Below are 19,471 nucleotides of genomic sequence, written 5' to 3'. Positions count from 1 at the left end.
TGTGGTCGTGGGGATACATCGACATTTGCATATATGTATGTACACCCCTCACGATGTTATACTCATTCCTTCATTGTCGTTGCTTCTCAAGTTAAAATGAAAATTCCGTATTCGTCCACATTAACTTCAAAATATTAAATATTAAACTCATCATCTATTTTAATTTATATCAAATCGCACATTGGTATTTTTAAAAATCTTATAGGCTACGTTTTGTTTTGATTCGAGGAAATGCGAACCAATTGTTTACAGTGACAGAAAGTCAAACGATTTGTTGCAATAGGATATTCATAAATTCAGATAATTTCAATACTAGTAAACAATTCTTTTCAATTCTATACTTACATTGTGTGTATGAGGTCTATAGTATTCAATTCTCGGATTTATCAGGTCTTGCTGTAAATGTATCTGATTTTGTGTAAATGCGGAAAACCGAGATAAAGAATAAAGGAAGGAAAACAAACATCTCCTACATTTTCAGAGTTGTTCCTCTTTGATCAGTAAGGGTCTGAGAACAAATCAATTTTAAAATGTAAAAAGTTTTTTGTTTGTTTATTGTTGTTTTATTTAATTAAAAAAGAAAAACAATATTTATATCGTAAATGCACAAATTATAAAAGACCATTAATCGGAATGTTATATAGGCAATTGTACATAATGAGAATTTCGGCAATGTAAAATAAAATTTTCAGAATAAAAAAAATGCTGCGCTTTGATCAACAATACAATTTATTGTATATGAAATGAAATAAACATTAAGTGATGCTATTTTATGTTTGCTTTTACGGAGTTTAATCGGGTTAATTAAAAAAAAAATACTTATGGATTGAGTATGGTACTCACAATCACAACCAAGCCCCACATCCCATTTTTCTTTTATGATTGATATACATCGGGATCGTTGTACTCGTCATGTTGACGCTTTATTTTTTAATGTGTCACAAGGGCAGATGAACAGACAGGAAATGACGCAGAAATAGTCAACGAAAACTACCGTTAAACAACATTTTTCCGGAATAAAGAGTATCGTAAAGCGGCAAAAAATAAATTATAAAACGCCCCCTTTTTATTTAATTTTACTGTTTTTTATTTATTCCTTTTTAAAAATATCTGTTTGATATTTTTGTAACATTTTTTAAATGGTTAAAAGAGAACTATGAAAATCAACTTTCGCTTTCACTGATCTGACGTCATACATCGTGATTTCTCAATGATGAAAGATTTGCATAGGCCTTGGACATTAATCGTCTATGTACATGTAAGTATCCAATAGAATAATATTGTTATATGTTAGGAAAAGTACACAATAATCACATCTTTTATCATCATCAGATTATATTTTGTTGGGGGGGGGGGGGGGGGGTAGGATCAATTTCATCTTTGAGTACCATTTTTTCAAAGCCCTACCACTTACCTTTCTTTGAATACATAGCAACCCGTGCATGTTGAAAGTGAGGGATGAGGGGGGTTAAACCTACACCTCAATATTCAATGCCTTTATTATGTCTATCTTTGCAAAAAAAGGGGACTAACTTTATAGCTTATGTATATAGAGTTTGCAAATAATTATTAAAATAAGCTATTTCTTGAAAGTGACTGTTGCCCATCAGATTCTATGAAATACCTTTTCTGCTGTACCATCATTAATTTTTTTTTAGTCGCAACTATCAATTTTGAATTTCTTCTTCAGTTCTTGTATGTTTTCATCATTTACTTATATGCCCTGATGGACCCTAAATTGGTATTAATAAATCTTATCCTATCCTATCTTCAACTTTTCCAAAGGATATAGTTTTACATACAAAATGGAATGTATAGGAATGTATAATTCTAGAAATTGAACATAATAACAAATTAGGCCCCACTGAGCAGAGCTAGTGTACATACTTTAAAACATTTATTGCAGAAATTAAATTTCTGTGAACACCCTGTTATATAATTTTCTTGTCAAATTTTTGACTATATACATGTATACAGTACATGTACAATTAACTGTTTTATTTTACATGACTACATTGATACAGAACAATGCATTATAGAGATGTTTTTTTCAAGTTTTTGTAAATAAATGGGTCATAGGTAACTGCCTACCAAATTATTAAATTCTCAGGTCCATTTATTTGAGAGAATATTTCTGTAAGTTAGTGATAGTCATTATATCAACTTTTGTAACCATTTATTTGGGACACTGATTATAAATAAACTAGTATAGACAGAGAGACAATACGTAAAAAAAAAATTCAAAAAGGAATTAATTACCAGTTATTCTTTTAGACAATTACTGTGATGGAAATGGATAAACACAACTGAAAATCCTACTATATCAATTGTGCAAGTATGACCTGCATTCAATTTTTACAAATGTTTTGGCATCAGGCAAGTGTTTGTGGTGCCCACTGCTTTAAAGTCACCAAACTTTGTCTATATCATGATATTGTTAAATCAGTTTTCTACAAATTCCCCAAGCCCGAATCTTGGAGTGTAAACTGCTGAATACATTACCATGTTGACAGATGCTTTTGAGCAATATTTTGTTGAATATAAAACAAATATTAATACATTCAAATCATATGTCATGGAATTATTATACTGTCACAGATTTCTCCTCTTGCTCTGGCTGAGATATTTAGCAGCCTTTGTTAATTATGCCGATGCTCCTGAAATATAAAGTTTTCTCTTTTTAATTAATTTTTTTTTTAATTTTTAAGACCAGGAATAGAATTCAACACAATTATGGGACCTTTCTCACAAGGAATCCTTTACTTAGTGGGTCTGTCACATAAATTTGAGGGGGTAACTGTAGAACATCAACCACTGTGACAATTAAGTTTATTACATTCTTTTATAGCAGTGCAGTGATAAAACAAGACAATTTCAGTGTGTAGACAACTCTGACCTTGACATTGTCTAAATCTTGACATTGTCTGTGTTCAGAACCCAGTCATGTCATTATATATTATGAGCATTTTCACTGCTAATGGCAACTATAATATTATTAATTAAAAAATAGTCATTTTATTACAAAATTAAGTTATGGACAAGAATTGTACTTTTTAAACCTAGTGACCTTGTCCAATTGATCAGGGTGCAATATGATAGTTGTCACAAGTTGACCTTATACCTCATAGGCATCGGAACCAGGGTAGGGGGAGGGGAGCTTAGCCCCCAACTTTTTTTTTTTTTTTTTACAAATATGCACATAATATAGGCATTGAAATTGAGCTTTACCTTAATTTTTTGTTGGTTTAGCCCTCCTCCCACTTTCAGTTACCCCTCCACCCACTTTCAATTTGCTTCTGACGCCTATGTGCCTTGTATAAAAATTGTTTTCTCAAACTAGTAACTACTCAAGACTGAGTCTTTGAATCAACCTTGTGTTTAGAAGATAAATAGTGGACCAAGAATAATGCATATGAAATTAATAAGAATTTAGTCATTTTCAAATTTCAATTAAAACAAAATTTTGTTTGATTCTTAGTTATTGAGTTTATATTACCGTACATGTATACAGTTAAAGTATATCAGTGAGGGAGTTAGCACTTAGATTCCAGTTCCCGAAGATCAGGGATATTTTCCGAGGCAAAGCCGAGGGAAATGGTTCTGGTTGAGGGAACTGGAATCTTGCATGCTTACTCCCTCACTGATATACTTTTTAACTATTTTATCATAATATGTACATGTATATATGATACAAACATAAAATTTATTCAGAGAGTGTGATTTTAAAGCAGGGATTAGCTAACTGAACTAACAAACTGGGATTAGTCCATTCACATATCACACCAATGCAAAAGCAAAATCTAGAGAATTACTGATTACCGGGAACTACATTTTGAAGCAGGGATTAGTTTACTTGACTAATGCATGGGGATTAGTCCATTTATAATGATTTCTAGGGAATTATGTAAGACAGCATTTTTCACCAAGTAATTCTCATACACATGTATTTGTGCATTTGTTCATTTCACCAATTGCAATTATACATGCATGTATTTGTATACATAATTCATAGCTTTGAAAGGAGATAAACAATAAATATGTTTGTAATTTTTTTTAGTGACCACTGCATTAATTTATGCAATTTTTGGAGAGGAATTCATCAACGATAACAGTATATCACCAGGTTTTAGTCAATATCCAGGACTTATCTCTTAGTGGACAGGACTATAAAGTTCAAACCAACAGCAAACCTTGAGTGAAATAATAATAATGATGATCTGGATGTGATTGTAACATAATTATGCATAAAGATGTTCATTCGTGTTAAAGAAAGATGAACAAGTAGCTTCATTTTATCTATATATATTTTTCATCAGCAGCATGCTTTGTGTACAATTTAATTATGCCCCTCAAAGAAAGTAGGGCATATTGCTTTGTTGCTGTCTGTGGGTCCAAAAACAGTTACCGTTCATTTCCTCTTAGAGGTTGCATGAACTGAAATGAAATTAATTAAATATATCTTGGTCAGATTTTGTTTTGGGGTATGATCGAGCAATTTTAGAAAAAATCATGCTACTTGCCCAAGGAGGGAGGTGCAAAAGTGTTCCACATACATCTTTGTTTTAATTTGTGTTGTTTTATTTTTTGTATAATTGTTATTGCACTAAAAAGCAATTTCCATCTTAAATCTTATTTATATTTTCTAAAGTATTTAATAAATCTAGCAAAAGTAGCTAGTTTTACTATTTTTTGCTATAATCTTAGTGACAATCAAAATATTTGCATTCTCCTTTGAGAAGGAAATGCATGTTACAATAGAGAGGTAATAGTAATAAAATCAAAGAATTTGCAAATATAATTCTGTCAATGATACAGTATGGGTGATGGAATTGGACTAAAGGAGTAATAAATACCCTTTACAAGGCATTTACAAAAAAAAATTCCCACCTTTCACTTGATTCAAACAATGCATACCACTCACCCAAGGTGTGGGGTGAGCAGCAATAAACGTGAGCAAAAGTGGCTCAAGAACATGTACTGGTACATATATTCCAGACAAACAGCATGAATGTCTGCATTGACCTTGAATTCTGACCTTTTTATCAGAGGAATGATTGATCTTTAAGCTAGAAACTTTGCAAATACATGTAGTTCAAGGTCACAGCAGGCATTAATTCAAAATCGAGATAATGAAGAGTAATCAAGCTCAAATGTCCTTTAAAATAATTCTGAACAAATCAGGAGCAGAACAAACATGGACCTTTAGAACATCAGAAGTGGGATCAGGTGCCAGGGAGGAGTGAATATCCCCTGTCAACTGGTCACATCCAGCCTGTGCTCTTTGCCATGAAATAGGGGAATAAATTAATCTATGGACAATTTAGTGTGTAGATAATAGCCTAATAATTAGTATGAAAAATGTCCATCAGCATTTGACTCAATGATAGACAGTATTTGCTGACAAGGTCATTGAATCGATCATAGAACTTGGTGACTTGGCGATTTTCAAATGTCAATGTTAATATTTATGTTTCATAAACTTATTTTATAAGAATTAAATTACACCATCCATTCTAAAATCGGTAGGGACCTTGTATTGAGATGAGAGAGTGTAAGATAATTTAGATCATGCTCATAAGAAACAAATATATTCTTCATTTACTGGATCATTTGACCTTGTATGTTGTGTAAAAAATTGTTGAAAATTTAGCCCTGGTCAGTATAATTATTTTCATTCTAATTAGATTGAATTATTTTACATTCAAATATCCTAAATTAGCTAAAAATGATACACCAGTAGATATAATTGACCAGGATAAGACATAACATAACATATTTGTTGTGTTTTTACTTTAAAAGTCTGTACAGGGAAAGGCTATGTAGAAATAATTATATTTTAGGAAGAAATTTTGTTTAAGAAAAACGATACCCCACCCACCCCCACCCCCAGCTTTAAGATAAAAGATTGCTTTATTTGCCCTTTTGTCCAAAAAAAAAAAAATACCGGCATTTTTTTCTCTGGCTGGTCGAGGAGAAATCCTCCCACACGTCTTAAGAACAACCTAGATTGTAGCTTGTATCTATCATTTCGAACATTACGTGTATCAACAAAAATGATTTACAAATTACTACTGAGTAAATGTAACATTCATAAGATTTTATGTTTGTAAGAGAGAATTTTTTGACACATGTTCATGATTTAAAAATTTTTATACATGTATTTTTTTCTTAAAGCATGTTCATTCTTCTCGTGGGTGTGACTGTAAAATTTAGCTGCAGAACAGTAGCTCCCTGCTTGAAATATTCGGACATTAAGGCAAAGAGCTACAGAATCTGATATACAAGCGTTGTCAAACCTTTCGAATTACACCTCATTTTTTTAATTTATTCAGTTTGTTTTGATTGATTACAATACATATTTGTATGTTTGTAGTTTTTTTTTTGGGGGGGGGGGTGCTCACGTGGGTTTTATTTCTTGTATATTACTTTATGCTTTTCCTTGCTTTAGAATTTTAATGATATCCGATATTTTACAAAATATTTTTCTCCTATTTTTAGACAAGCGTATGATCTTTTTGAAAGTTAATTTGTCGCACGATCTCTAACGTCAAAATGGAAATTTTTTAGCCGACATTCCAAAACAATATATAAACGAGCCACAGATCTAAGGGTTGTGAAAAAAGGTTTAATTTATGCCGCCTCAGCTTTTTTGCCGTTCACTTTGGGAATTTAGCCCGCTTTAAAATCAACAATCAAATAGACTTGCTTTTGTTATGCGTGATAGAAACATTTAATAAAATATTTTTTCCGAAAAAATAACAAAACATGTTTCTTGGATGATAAAGGTCACAGCTTTAACAATTGTTTCAATGACAATTGTCAGACAAGCATTTAACAATCATTGGGTGCCACACACCTAAATCAGTAACGGGCGTTATGGCATCTCGCCTTCTAGGGTAATCCATAGCAAGGCGTAACAATATTTATAAATCGACTCCTAGGGTACCCCTTAGCGAGTCAGCTGGGATATGTAATTGCCTCCTAGGGGATTCCTTAGCGAGTCTACTACCTGTTATACCGAACAGGTAGGCCCACTATACCGAGTAGGGCAAAAATAACCACCTGTTATACCGAACGGAGTACGAGGTTACTGTTATACCGAACAGATCCCTCACACAAGCTCCTAGTGCACTTCATAGCAAGCTTGACGTATTGGCTCCTAGGATAGCCTTAGCAAGCCACCACATGCTCTACCAATCACGGAAAATAGATAATCATACATAAACAATTATTAATATAATGATGACAAATGTCTCTGCTTGTCTGACATATCCGCCACTCAGAGATGTCTATACATCTCTGCCACCCAACCAATAAAGTTTAGGAGGAGATAAAGGCTTCTATGGGTGATTGAAGTGTTTGTTAAAATTGGATTTCCCACGTCAGACATATGGACCCCGTCAGCACGGTAAAGCCCCTCCTCCGAAAACTCTATATCAGGGTGATTAATAACTCTGCCGTTTACTGATGCGACCGCCCTACGAGCCGCTCTATTAACTCTTTTTCGCTTCCGTCACGACCCCCTATCCATTTTATGCGCGGGAGTATATCAGACCATATCATTTTGCAAGTTGGTAATCTGTTTGCCATTAAACATATGTCGTGCTCTATTCTGGTACATAATAACTCGCTCTTAATTGATGTGATATCATTCCCCCCTAGGTGGATGATTAAATATGCGGGAGGGGGACATTTAGTTAACTTCTGCTCCATAGAGTCAATGAGCTCCCCCCATTTCATGCCCCTTTTGCCAATCCAGGTTACCTGAACGCCTAAATTTTCCAAGCGTAAGTTAGTAGTCAGATTTGTAGCCGCCCATCTACATGCCCAGTAAACAATTGAAGATCCCACAATACATACAAGGTGCTCTAAAGAAGCAATAAATAATATGGTAAATACAACTCATCTACAAAGCTCACATCATATCTATTCTAATATACTTTAGGAATGCGCTTAATTTCCAGCGTCCCAATAATTGGATTTTGTCATGTGATACCCCTTTTAAAGCAAGACACGTTGCACCTCCAATTCCTAAAGAATGTGATTTGTAAGCAGAAATTGGGTTATTAATTCTCGAAAGGGTTTTTCTCAGGACTGCGTTAAACTGATATCTCGTTAGCGGGGATTTATTGCTATGCACGAATAATGAACCCTCAACACGTGGTTTCACTGCAAGAAATTTTTTCAAGTTATTAACTGGACAAATGTTTCTTTGATGAATAGATGGTAATAAAATATTGATATCTTTTCCTGTTTGATCAGTTTTAGAGAATCTTACCAAGGAACGCTCTTTGACGTACAAAATTTTATATCCTTAATAGTTAAGGGAACATGGGCGCAATGCTCCGAGGTATACACTAATTCCCCTACCCTAAATAGACCGTAAAAGGCCAAGGTAAAAACTGATCTAAACAAGAATGTTTCATATTCCGAATAACACACTTGATTAAGAGCGCAACAGATTTTAGCGAGAAGCTCTTCCGAAATAGGTGCTCTGTGGTCTTTTGTTCTATTCAATCTGCGCAACCCTTCTAAAGATTTCCTAACTATGAATAAATCTGCCGGATCATGAAATATAGGATGAAAATGTTGAAGCTGCTGAGCCCTTGTCTGAATGATATGCTATATATAACAGAATATGGTTTGAAGGAACTGGCCATTTATCAGGTAGTTTTGTCAATATTCTGAAATCTTTAAAATTCTTTAAAGCTTGTAAGTATACAACCCTGGTGTTTGCTGAAACGCTTGCATCTAACAATCGAGTGATTTCGTCTCGAAAATAGTCCAAAGTGCCCCTGGAAATGGTGTCGGCTGACTGTCTGCGTCCGGAGCCAACTTGTGAAATCGCTGAAATTGTAAACGTGACAAACTGTCCGTCAATGACTTCTGAACGCCCGAGACGTGCTGCACTTTAAATGAAATGTTCAACTGCAAGCATTTTAGAACGAATTTGCGCAACATGATCATTACTAATTCTGATTTTGATGTCATCGAATTTACAATATGTACCACTGATTGATTATCAGATCTAAATAAAACTTTTTTGTTGCGCAGCTTTTCCCCACATAAAAGTACTGAAACAAGCAAAGGAAAAAATTCCAACACAGTGATATCCTTAGTATAGCCCTCATTGAACCAAAACTCTGGCCATACACCGTAGGTCCATGCGCCGCTAAAATAAATTCCCAAACCGTTTCCTCGACGCACCGAGCTATCTGTAAAAAGTTTTAAATCTATGTTAGATACCCAAAACTTTTCTTGGAATACCACAAAACCGTTGAATTTATCAAAAAATTCCAGCCATACAAGTAAATCCGCTTTTATCTCTTTTGTTACTCTTAAATGATGATAGGGTTGACACAAACCACGCGTTGCATTTGACAGCTGCCTGCAGAAAGTGCGACCGGGAGGAATTGCTCTGCAGGCAAAATTTAGATATCCTATTAGAGATTGCATGGTTTTCAAGTTGGTTTTCGATTTCTTCAATATGCCTTCAATAATCATGCTGATTTCATTCACTTTTTCTTCCGGCAACCTGACCTGCATTTTTTGAGTATCAATTTCTAGCCCAAGAAAAGTAATAACTTCCTGTGGACCCTCGCTTTTTCCCATGCTATTGGGACCCCTAATTCTTGGCAGACCTGTATGAAGTTATCCACTATCATTTGACACTCGTCTGCCGTATGACCCCCGAACAAGAAATCGTCTAAATAGTGTAGGACTTCTCTAGATGTAGCTCGCTCGTGCACCAGCCACTCTAGAAACGATGAAAATTTCTCGAATGTAGCACAAGATATAGAACACCCAAAGGGAAGGCATTTGTCAAAATAATAACAGCCGTCGAACTTGAAACCCAGAAGCTCAAAATCACCGGGCCAAATGGGCATTTATGTAAAAGCGCTTTTGATATCCGATTTGCCTAAGTAAGATCCACGCCCTAAACGCTGAACCATGCTAATGGCCTCGTCAAATTTTGTGTAATTGACCGAACAAAGTTCTTCGTCAATAAAGTCGTTGACGGAGCTATTGGTAGGGTAGGAGAGGTGATGAATTACCCTGAATTCCCCCTCCGCTTTCTTGGGCAATACTCCCAGTGGCGAAATTCGCAAATTTGACATAGGTCGTGATTTGAATGGGCCAGCCATCCGTCCTTTGTCAATTTCTTTTTTGATATTGTCTCTAGCGACATCTGCATGTTTATAGAAAGAGGGCAAATTAGGTGCTTCTGTTTTTTCCCGAGGACCCAGGTAATGCAATCGAAAACCAAATTGAAAACCATTCATAAGTTCTTTTGCTACTTCTAAATTCGGATAATTTGTAAGAGAATTTTTTAAAGCTGCAGTGTTTATAGGGGTATTTGCTACTTTTATGTTTTTGACCTTTATTGGTTGCAGAGGTGCTGTTTGAGGCCTTTGAGTTACGAAAAGTATTATTTTTTGCACAACTCGATTTTGGGTGCTTTCCTTTACAAAGAGAACATAAATGCGCATATTTGCAATTGGCTGTAATGCAACGGCCTCTATTGTAACTGAAGCAGACACCAGTTTGGTTTGGTGCATGCGATGCAGCGAGGCTAAGTTCCTGGCCTGGATGGGACAGCTATCAAGCGTAGCCATAAATCGGAATTTAATTTTGACCAATTTCGGTAAGAGATTGCTTGACGCACTCTAAACTGTTCGTCGTAATTTCTCCATCCCATGCCCGGAAATTTCCTCGCTGCGTCGCAAATGACAAACATATATTGAACCAATTCGGCTGCCCTCCCTGGGTGCCTTTGAATATATATGTGCATGAATAATAGAAAAGCGTCAGTCCTTCTATCGATGGTTGCTATCTTCTCATTCAAAACTTTGGGCTTAGCCTCAAGTTCCCCCTTATCATTTAGAACAAAATTACTACCCGCAGCGAACTGCTGCAGCTCAGCGCTTCCCTTTGTAAGCAGGGCTAAGTTTATATAGTTCCCCACCTAGTTTTTTTTGTTTTAAAGCGATTGGAACATGGACACCTATATCGTCCCCAGCGCAAACCTCCATGTTTGGCATCGCCCCGAAATTACCTGCCGGTGATAGGGCAGCTTCCTCCGGGACAGGCCACGAAGTAGAAAAATCTAATTGCCTACCCTTATTGTTAGTAATGAGCGGCACATGCTCCTCCGCCATTCCCGTGGAGGATTAAACGTCTTCCTCCCAGGCCTGGGTACTTGTACCAGTCACAATCCGCTCGATCTCAGGGTCTGCCCTGGTGTCAGCGTGGTGGACAGCGGTTAGGTTTCCTCCCCCCCCCCTCTGTCCTGCTGCTGCCTGGCTCCCTTGGTCCACTTGTTTGCCCTGGTGGACTTGACGGTGGCTTGGGACTTTCTGGCTCTAATGGGTGGCATGATTTTTCGATTTTTGCTGAACCGTTCTCGGAGGCTTTAAGTACTTCAAAACAATTATCAAAAGTGCAGAAACGCTGGGAAAGCTATCGAGCAAGAGGAGGAAAACGCCATGTGCGCCCCTCTTTTATACTCGCGGCAATCGAGGGAAAGTATCAAAAGACCTACCCCCTGTGTTTTTCGGAAATCAATTAAATGCGTTTAATTAGCGATTGCTTTAAACGACCTTATTGAAGCAGCAAGTCTGAGACATGGTACATGTGAAACAATTACTAAATTCTGCAGTATTCTGCAATATATTTGATTGTGAGTATGTGTAAGTGTCTCCTTATTAAAGGTTTATGTCGTAATGTTCAAAATGTACAAGTTAAGACAACATTTACATATAATATTGTCAGTTATAAATCTCATTAAAAAAAAACAAAAAGACCCCATCCAAAAAAAATAATGCAACAAAAAATACCAAAAAAAAAAACAAGATTAAAAAAGTCTTCAATAGGACTAAAACACGGACCATATTAGAGGGGGTATCACATGCCTATGGGAAGTAAGCATCCCCCTGTCGACTGATCTTGCTTGCCGTGAGCTATATGTGTTGATTAGGAAGATGGAATACCTCGCAGTTATTTTTAGTTTAAAAACAGTGTCACATATATAATTATAGTAAGAAGTTATAGTCTTTTTTAAATTTTTTTTTTAATTTTGTTTTTTTTTGTCAAAACTACTGCCAAACAATAGTTGTATATACATGTAAATACCCCCCCCCTTTCCAAAAAAAAAAAAAATAAAAAAAAAATAAAAAAAACAATAAAAATTATGATTTCTATCACATCAACCATAGCAGCTGTTAAATTTGCTGAATGTTGACTTTTGATGAGGTTGAATCATTATATTCAAAATTACTAAATTGTCGGTAGATTGCCCCAGCTTAAGAAGAAGTGAGTGCACGCCTATAAGCGTCGAATAATTTTGAGACATAACGCCATATGCAGCTTTAAATGCAATATTAAAACATTAATAAGGAAAGTTGACAATTAAATAGCTGAAGTCAAACCGTGTGTAGTACAATTAAGGTATAAGTTTAGTTTGGAACTATGTCATTAATCAGTAAAGCATCTGAATATGAAAGAAACGTAGCAGGGACTTCAGTACCCTTGATTTATAGATCACGTTGAAATATTGGATTATTATATGAATGAAATTATCATTATTTATTGTTTCTACGTCATCGATTTATGTTAATGCTGAGTTAAAGATAAAATCAAGTATAGGAATGTCTGAATTCTAAAAGTCTAGATTTTCATATATCCTACTAAGATATGAATAAGAAATAAAACAGGGAAAATAAAAATATCGGTTTTCACTTAGCAACCAGATTTAAATACCATAGAATATTTGAACAAAAGAGTAACCTGTCATAACTTGACGCTTTTATTATTTGTTAGGGAATGAGTGTCAATAAAACGAGAAATATATAGTAAATATGACGTACTTTATTCTAAAAATAACTGTTCACTTAGGGAAATAGAAAGAAGGAAATATATTGAAGTACATATTGAAGTAGCTAAAGACTAAATTTCTTCAGTAATGATTGCTAATATCCTTATTTATATGTTCCTATCTACAACACAAAATCTCATAAAATGTAGATGATAACTGGGAATATTTTGCCTTCTGACTTCGTTCAGAAAAAAAGGTTTTCTTAAACAAAATCTTATTACACTTTATGCATACATATTATTCCGTATCAAACATGAAAAGTGGAACTGCTTTAATTTATTTTCTCGGTGAAATTTCATTGATTGGGAAAATAGCAGAGGCTTATGGTAAGATTATTTAATTTTTTACGTTTCTTTTCAGTGCACGACTTTCATTTTTTTTTTTTGGCTTTTCTTTTAAACATTTTTATCAATGAGTTACATGTCCTTGGTAACAGCTATTCTACACATAAAAGTCTGTCGAACAATTCTATATTTTACTTCTGTCACTAAGAGCTTCGCTTATATTGCAATTTGAAATACGTATACTTTTAAGGAAATTTGAAAATTGAAATCATCGTTTTTTTCATTTTTTTTTTCTTGTAATTATGCTGTTTTAATCAACTCCAAGAAAGGAAACTGATATTTCTCAACTCATAAATTAACGAATTTGTCAAGGGAAAAATGACCATTGAATTCCAACCTCCCGTTTTCATTTTGTGAAACAGAACACTACCATATCAGGAATTCGTAATCAGATTTTTAAAAAAAAATATCTTTTACATATTTTCAGGTTTAATTAGTTCTTAAGAAAAGTTATAAAATGGTCTGCTGTTGATACAAAAATACTTCAGTCAATACCTTTTTCTTTGGCGTTTGATACTTTGGTCTTTGTATACGTTTTACATGTACTTTTTTTAAACATTCACCTTATTGTCATAAGTAAGCTTTATACACGTAGTACATGTATTATCTAATAACTAAATTGGAATAAGATATAGTATTTCCGTTGTATTTTTTCATTTATAAAAGTTGTTATTACGTAGGTCAATAGCTAAGATCTTCAGACTTTTTTTCTGCATTCAATTTTCAGTATCAAACAAACACATTATCTAAATATGTTTTGCTCTTATTGCAAATTTATAAGTCCATTTTGTAACAAAATAAACAGTTACTCTGCATATAAGATGCAGAATAAAAATTAACATGAATAAGCAATAAACAAAGATCTGTATTATTTTTCTGAAATATCTTAAAAGGCTCATTGTATAAAAATACAAATTATGAATTTCCTTCTTTTTATTACCCTGAAAAATCTAGAAGAAACTTTCAGATTTATTTCATTTTCTTTTTTTCCTATGATAATCTTGCTTTCAGAAAACCAACATGGAAAGAACACGGTATAATTATATACAAATACTGGTATACGTATCCACTTGAACATGAATATGTTTTATTTTTAAAGACAATCTTGCTTTGGAGGAAAACACATGCCAGGAGCATTGGAATATTTACAAATGCTTGTACATGTTTCCACATGAATATGAACGTTTTTTTCTTTTTTTAAAGAAAATCTTGCTTTACGGAAACAAACATGGCAGCAGTATCCTTATATGTATAACGACTGGCCCACGTATTTAGATTTACTACTATATAATTATCCGGCGGATAAAGCCGTGGATGGATTGTTTTCAGACCGGTCTAATTCTGTTGGACAATGTACAATATCTGGTAATCAAAAAAGAACTGCAACCTGGCGGGTGGATCTAGGAAAAGTTCTTAACATACATCATATAACTATCTATTACAGGACGGACAACCTTCCATGGGGTACAGTATTGTAGTTTATTGTAACAATATAGAAAACAAAACATTTTTCCATATTAATTTTTATAAAAATCAAACTAAAGACTACTCTTTAAAAAAATCATTAACTTATTTCATTAGCAGATAACCGCTGTTTTTAACTATGTTATATTTCGAAACGTTCATGTATTTTATAGATTTTTTTGAATTATATTTTTACCAGTGAAATACTGTAATTTATCCATTGAATAAAAATGGTATTCTGTTATAGTTTGAAAAGATATCTAAATGATGTTCTTTCTCAGTTTGACAAATATCAAACTCTCGATGTTTCTTCCAAAAACAAAGATTCTTGTATCTTGTAAAACAAAAAAAAAACTCCTTTCTCCGTTAGAAAATGAACAAGAAACATCGAATACAACTGCCAAAGATTTGAGAAATATGGTGTTGAAATCCTTGTTTACATTGCTTTCAATCTCACAACACTTAGCTTTGACGTCTCAACTGTTCAACTTTGACGTCATGTAGCCTATGACAGCATTGGAAAAAGACAGAGTAGAGGGAAAAAAACAAAGAAAATTAAAAAAAAGGAAAATGCAATGTTTTATAGTTGAATATGGAATTAATTTCAATCGTGAGACAGGATTTTTGTTACTGTTTCGCACTCGTAAAAAATATAAAAGAAAATTTCAAAAAATCCATTCCCATTCGTGAAATAAATTTCATATTCAACTAAAAACATTGAATATCCTCTAATTCTTTTTGACCTACTTTTTCAATAGTCTATCATCAGCATTATGTTAAGGTCAAGATCTTGTAAATGAAAAGTGCCTACATATTTACCAAATTTGAGATATAAATTCCTTTAATAATGCTTTACAACTTTAGCTTGGTCAAATAAGGTGTTTCTTGGCATAATTTGTAGACAAGCAAAATGAAAAAAAAACCTGTATTTTAAAATGTCATTTTCAATAAAAAATTAAGAAAACCAGGCATGAATATGGGAGTTTTTTTTCATATTGGACAAAGGAAATGTATCCAGATTGTATACAGTCTCTCAGAAAATTTAAGATAATTAGAATGTTCATTGCCTCTTCTTTAAATTAATATCAATTTTAATTTATATATATAATATACTTTTCATATGATTTTAAATTGAATGTCATGAAAATACCCTATTTTCTATTTAATTCTGCTAACGCCATAATTTACAGATAAAGAAAGTTGAAATTGATTATGATGTCATAATGGATCTAGTACCCCAAAAATTAGCCTAAATTTATTTACAGATCTTGACCTTAATTAAAATCAGAATTATCTAAAATTTTAACAGCAAACAAACATTGAATATGGGAGCATGCCGTTTATTTTCGTACTTTTTACTTATTTGATTTTTAACCATTAAGTGAACATTTAATACTACGTAAATGTTTTTGATATTTTTTTTTATCACAGTCTGTGAACGCATATTCCTGTAAGTTTTTATTTTACATTTTAAAGTTAATTATATTCCATAAGGCCCTGACAATGGATACACAAGCCGATTCCTTGGATTTTCGCTTTTTATATCGAACACCACCAACAAAGATGACGGTTATCTATGTTTTAAAGACACACACTACACTAGAGAAACGATACCGAGTAATATTACAATAGAATGTATAAAGCATGGACGGTACGTCATCTATTACAATGAAAGACTCCCAGGAGTTACCTACCCTGATGGATATTCTACATACGCGTACAATGAACTCTGTGAAGTCCAGGTTTATGGTAAGGGATTATAGAATACATAGCTTATTCTGTATAAGGAATACCAATAAATACTTTACGTTGTTCTATATACATGGTTCCTGTTTTAGAGGGTAACAGTTGAAATTGACACCCCATGGAAAACCATTGTCAACCAATGCAATGAAACAAACATATTCAGTTGTTATCTTATCTCACCACCAGATCTCTAATCGATTCATTGAGTTATTCTAGATCTATATAAAGTTTAAAACATTCGTATTTGTTTTTGCATATACGCAGAAATGTTAGCGAGGATTTAATTTTGGCATTATTAGCGAGGATTCAAAGATCGCTAACATTAAATATCGGAAAAAATTAATTGCACTTTATTTGTTAAAGTTTATACATGTATAGTGAGCTTATAAAAGTCGCTAAAATTACATCTTGATAAAAATAAAATACCAATTTCTAAGAACAAATCGCTAAATATGTACCGCTTAAATATCCACCAACGGTATTTCAGGAGAAATATAGAAATCCCCAATGATTTGTGTTTGGATATATTTAACTCGTTATGCGTTTTTATCCCCCAGCTTTGGCTCAACGTAGAGCTAAAGTAAAAATATATTGAAAATATATATATGGTCATTTAAAATATTTTAATATTTAATATAGGATGCCCTTCCTTTGTTATTTACGGAGAAAATTGCACATTTCCGTGTCCACAGATTTGTCGTGAAGGAAGCTGTAACATTGTAGACGGAACTTGTTTTGGATGTATTGCCGGGCACAGAGGCTCACGATGTGAAAAATGTACGTAAATACAAGCGAATCCTGAAAAGATGGTTTCGTAAGAGAGAGAGAGAGAGAGAGAGAGAGAGAGAGAGAGAGAGAGAGAGAGAGAGAAATACATAAATTAATGACTTGTGCTTTAAAAAAAGTCCTAAAATCTTATTTTTTGTTATGATTATAACTACCTAATGATTAGGTTTTTATACGGTATAAAAGTAAAGGTATATCATAACTATATCTGTTACGTCAAAGAATTTTCAATTTCACCCGATTCAGCGAAACATCTAAAAGAACTCGCATGTATTACTGGATTGCTTGCAGTCTCCTTCATAGTTTGGTTTAAGTATAACACCGAGTGATTTCCGATTCATTTCATACCCGAAGAGCATAATCAAGGAAGGAACAGGATACTGACTAAACTATTATCATTTATATAAATAATTGAGTACTGTTATCAAAACAATCAATTAACATGTTTGCAAAAAAAATGTCGTTAACATGGTTAGATCTATGAAAGTATGAGGTTTTTTTTTTATTTTTAGGCCATTATCTTTACTTTCTATTCAAATATTTACAGATTTTCCTTTTATCCCTGCAAGACAATATAGCAAATTATATGTACATGTTGCATTTAATTTTCTTTTCGCCTTCATAATTTAGTACAGATTTGGTTACTATAAATCACTTTTAATTCGCGAGAACTTTATTTTCGCGTAACTACGAGAGACAGTGTGCTCGCGAAAAATAAGTTCTCGCGTATAATAGTTTAATATATAAAGCAAGTACCACAATTCGTGAAAATTTTGTATCGCTTATCAAGAATCAATGACTATCTGTCAAAAATAAGTTGTCGTGAAAATTTTGTGATCTTCAGTAATACAGATTCGTCATGCAGTACCAATATCCTCTTAATGAAAAAAAAAATCCATGAACATATATTGTAGGACTGTCGAACATATTTAATTCCAATTTTGTAATCAAATAATTGTTATATAAGTGATATGGGGTATATTAATTTTGTATTCTATCTACAGTTTGTGACGGAGGTAAATTCGGACAAAACTGTGCTCACTCATGCGGGTCTTGTCTTGATAAAGAACAATGTCATCACATTAATGGGTCATGCTTGAATGGATGCGATAAAGGTTACTATGGAGACAGATGTACACAAGGTTAATCAATCACTTATCTACAGTAAAAATCAATATATTGTCTTTTTTTCATATCCATCAACCTACGTATCGTCAACCTACCAATTCATTTAAAAATAATATCGACCAACTGATGATCTTACAAAAGTGGAAAGAAACTAAGGAAAAATTTAAAATCTACATAACCTTTGCTACTTTTTAAAGGACTCTCTTCATTTTTTTCTTAGTATGTTCTGATGGGTGGTACGGATACAACTGCCTAGACATGTGTGACGTCAATTGTGGAGAGCGGACAAGATGTGACAGGAAATCAGGACAATGTCAAAATGGGTGTCAGCCAGGATGGAAGGATATAAAATGTGACAAGAGTAATAAATTGTTTTACATATTACATATTTTAAAAAAAAATGAGAGTATTTTACAGAAAATTCAAAATAAAATAAAACTAAACTAAAACTACAAAATATGATAAAATTCGTATACATGGACTTTAGTTATATTTTATTTGAACCCTTCTTTCACAGAAACATTTTTACATGAACCAAAATGACTTATTTTTAGTGTTTTTCTTCGAAATTGATAAATTCTGAAAGTTGAACAATAACGTACATAACGAAAAAAAATATTAGACTTCTAAATTGCATTAAAAAGGTACGTTATTTGCAAATTACCAAACATATTAGACTTATAATTAGCCATAAAAACTTTTTATTTCTTTAGAATGCGACGGAGGTAAATTTGGATTAAACTGTGCTCAGTCATGCGGGGTCTGTCTTGATAATAAACAATGTCATCACATTAATGGGACATGCTTGAATGGTTGTGATAAAGGTTACCATGGAGACACTTGTACACAAGGTAGCAAAATATGGCTCATTCACATGAGAAAAAAGACTTAATTCTACAAATATTTTTTAATGAAATATAACAAAAAAATTGCAGAAGATATTTCTATATATTTAGACAACAAAATTTAAGGCTGTGGATACTTTATCATATAGACCCTAAACCGTGCTACTACACCAGTTAAACGGTACGGTTCGGTACGCTTTGTGCACGGAACAGTTCGTTTTGTGAACAGTACGGTACGCTTTGTGCACGGAACGGTACACTTTGTGGACGTTACGTTTTGTTTC

The 19,471-nt window shown here is 33.4% G+C and overlaps 1 protein-coding gene across 1 annotated transcript; it reads left to right on the top strand.

Moving 5' to 3' along the window:
* Nucleotides 1-13,005: 13,005 nt before the first annotated feature.
* Nucleotides 13,006-19,193, top strand: LOC134233221 (multiple epidermal growth factor-like domains protein 10; the record flags this gene model as incomplete). Its single annotated transcript, XM_062715201.1, has 7 exons — nt 13,006-13,200; nt 14,422-14,682; nt 16,177-16,431; nt 17,068-17,205; nt 18,219-18,356; nt 18,563-18,703; nt 19,056-19,193. Coding segments are annotated over exons 1-7 (1,171 nt in total), but the record flags the coding sequence as incomplete, so codon positions are not given.
* Between the last annotated feature and the right edge of the window lie 278 nt (nt 19,194-19,471).

The sequence above is a fragment of the Saccostrea cucullata genome, unplaced genomic scaffold (genome assembly GCF_032062105.1).
Source record: "Saccostrea cucullata isolate Sc308-1 unplaced genomic scaffold, CSIRO_AGI_Scuc_v1 ctg4288, whole genome shotgun sequence".
NCBI classification, from domain to species: Eukaryota; Metazoa; Mollusca; class Bivalvia; order Ostreida; family Ostreidae; genus Saccostrea; species Saccostrea cuccullata.
The sequence above is the reverse complement of the archived record's forward strand: the minus strand, read 5'-3'. Positions and strand labels throughout refer to the sequence as shown.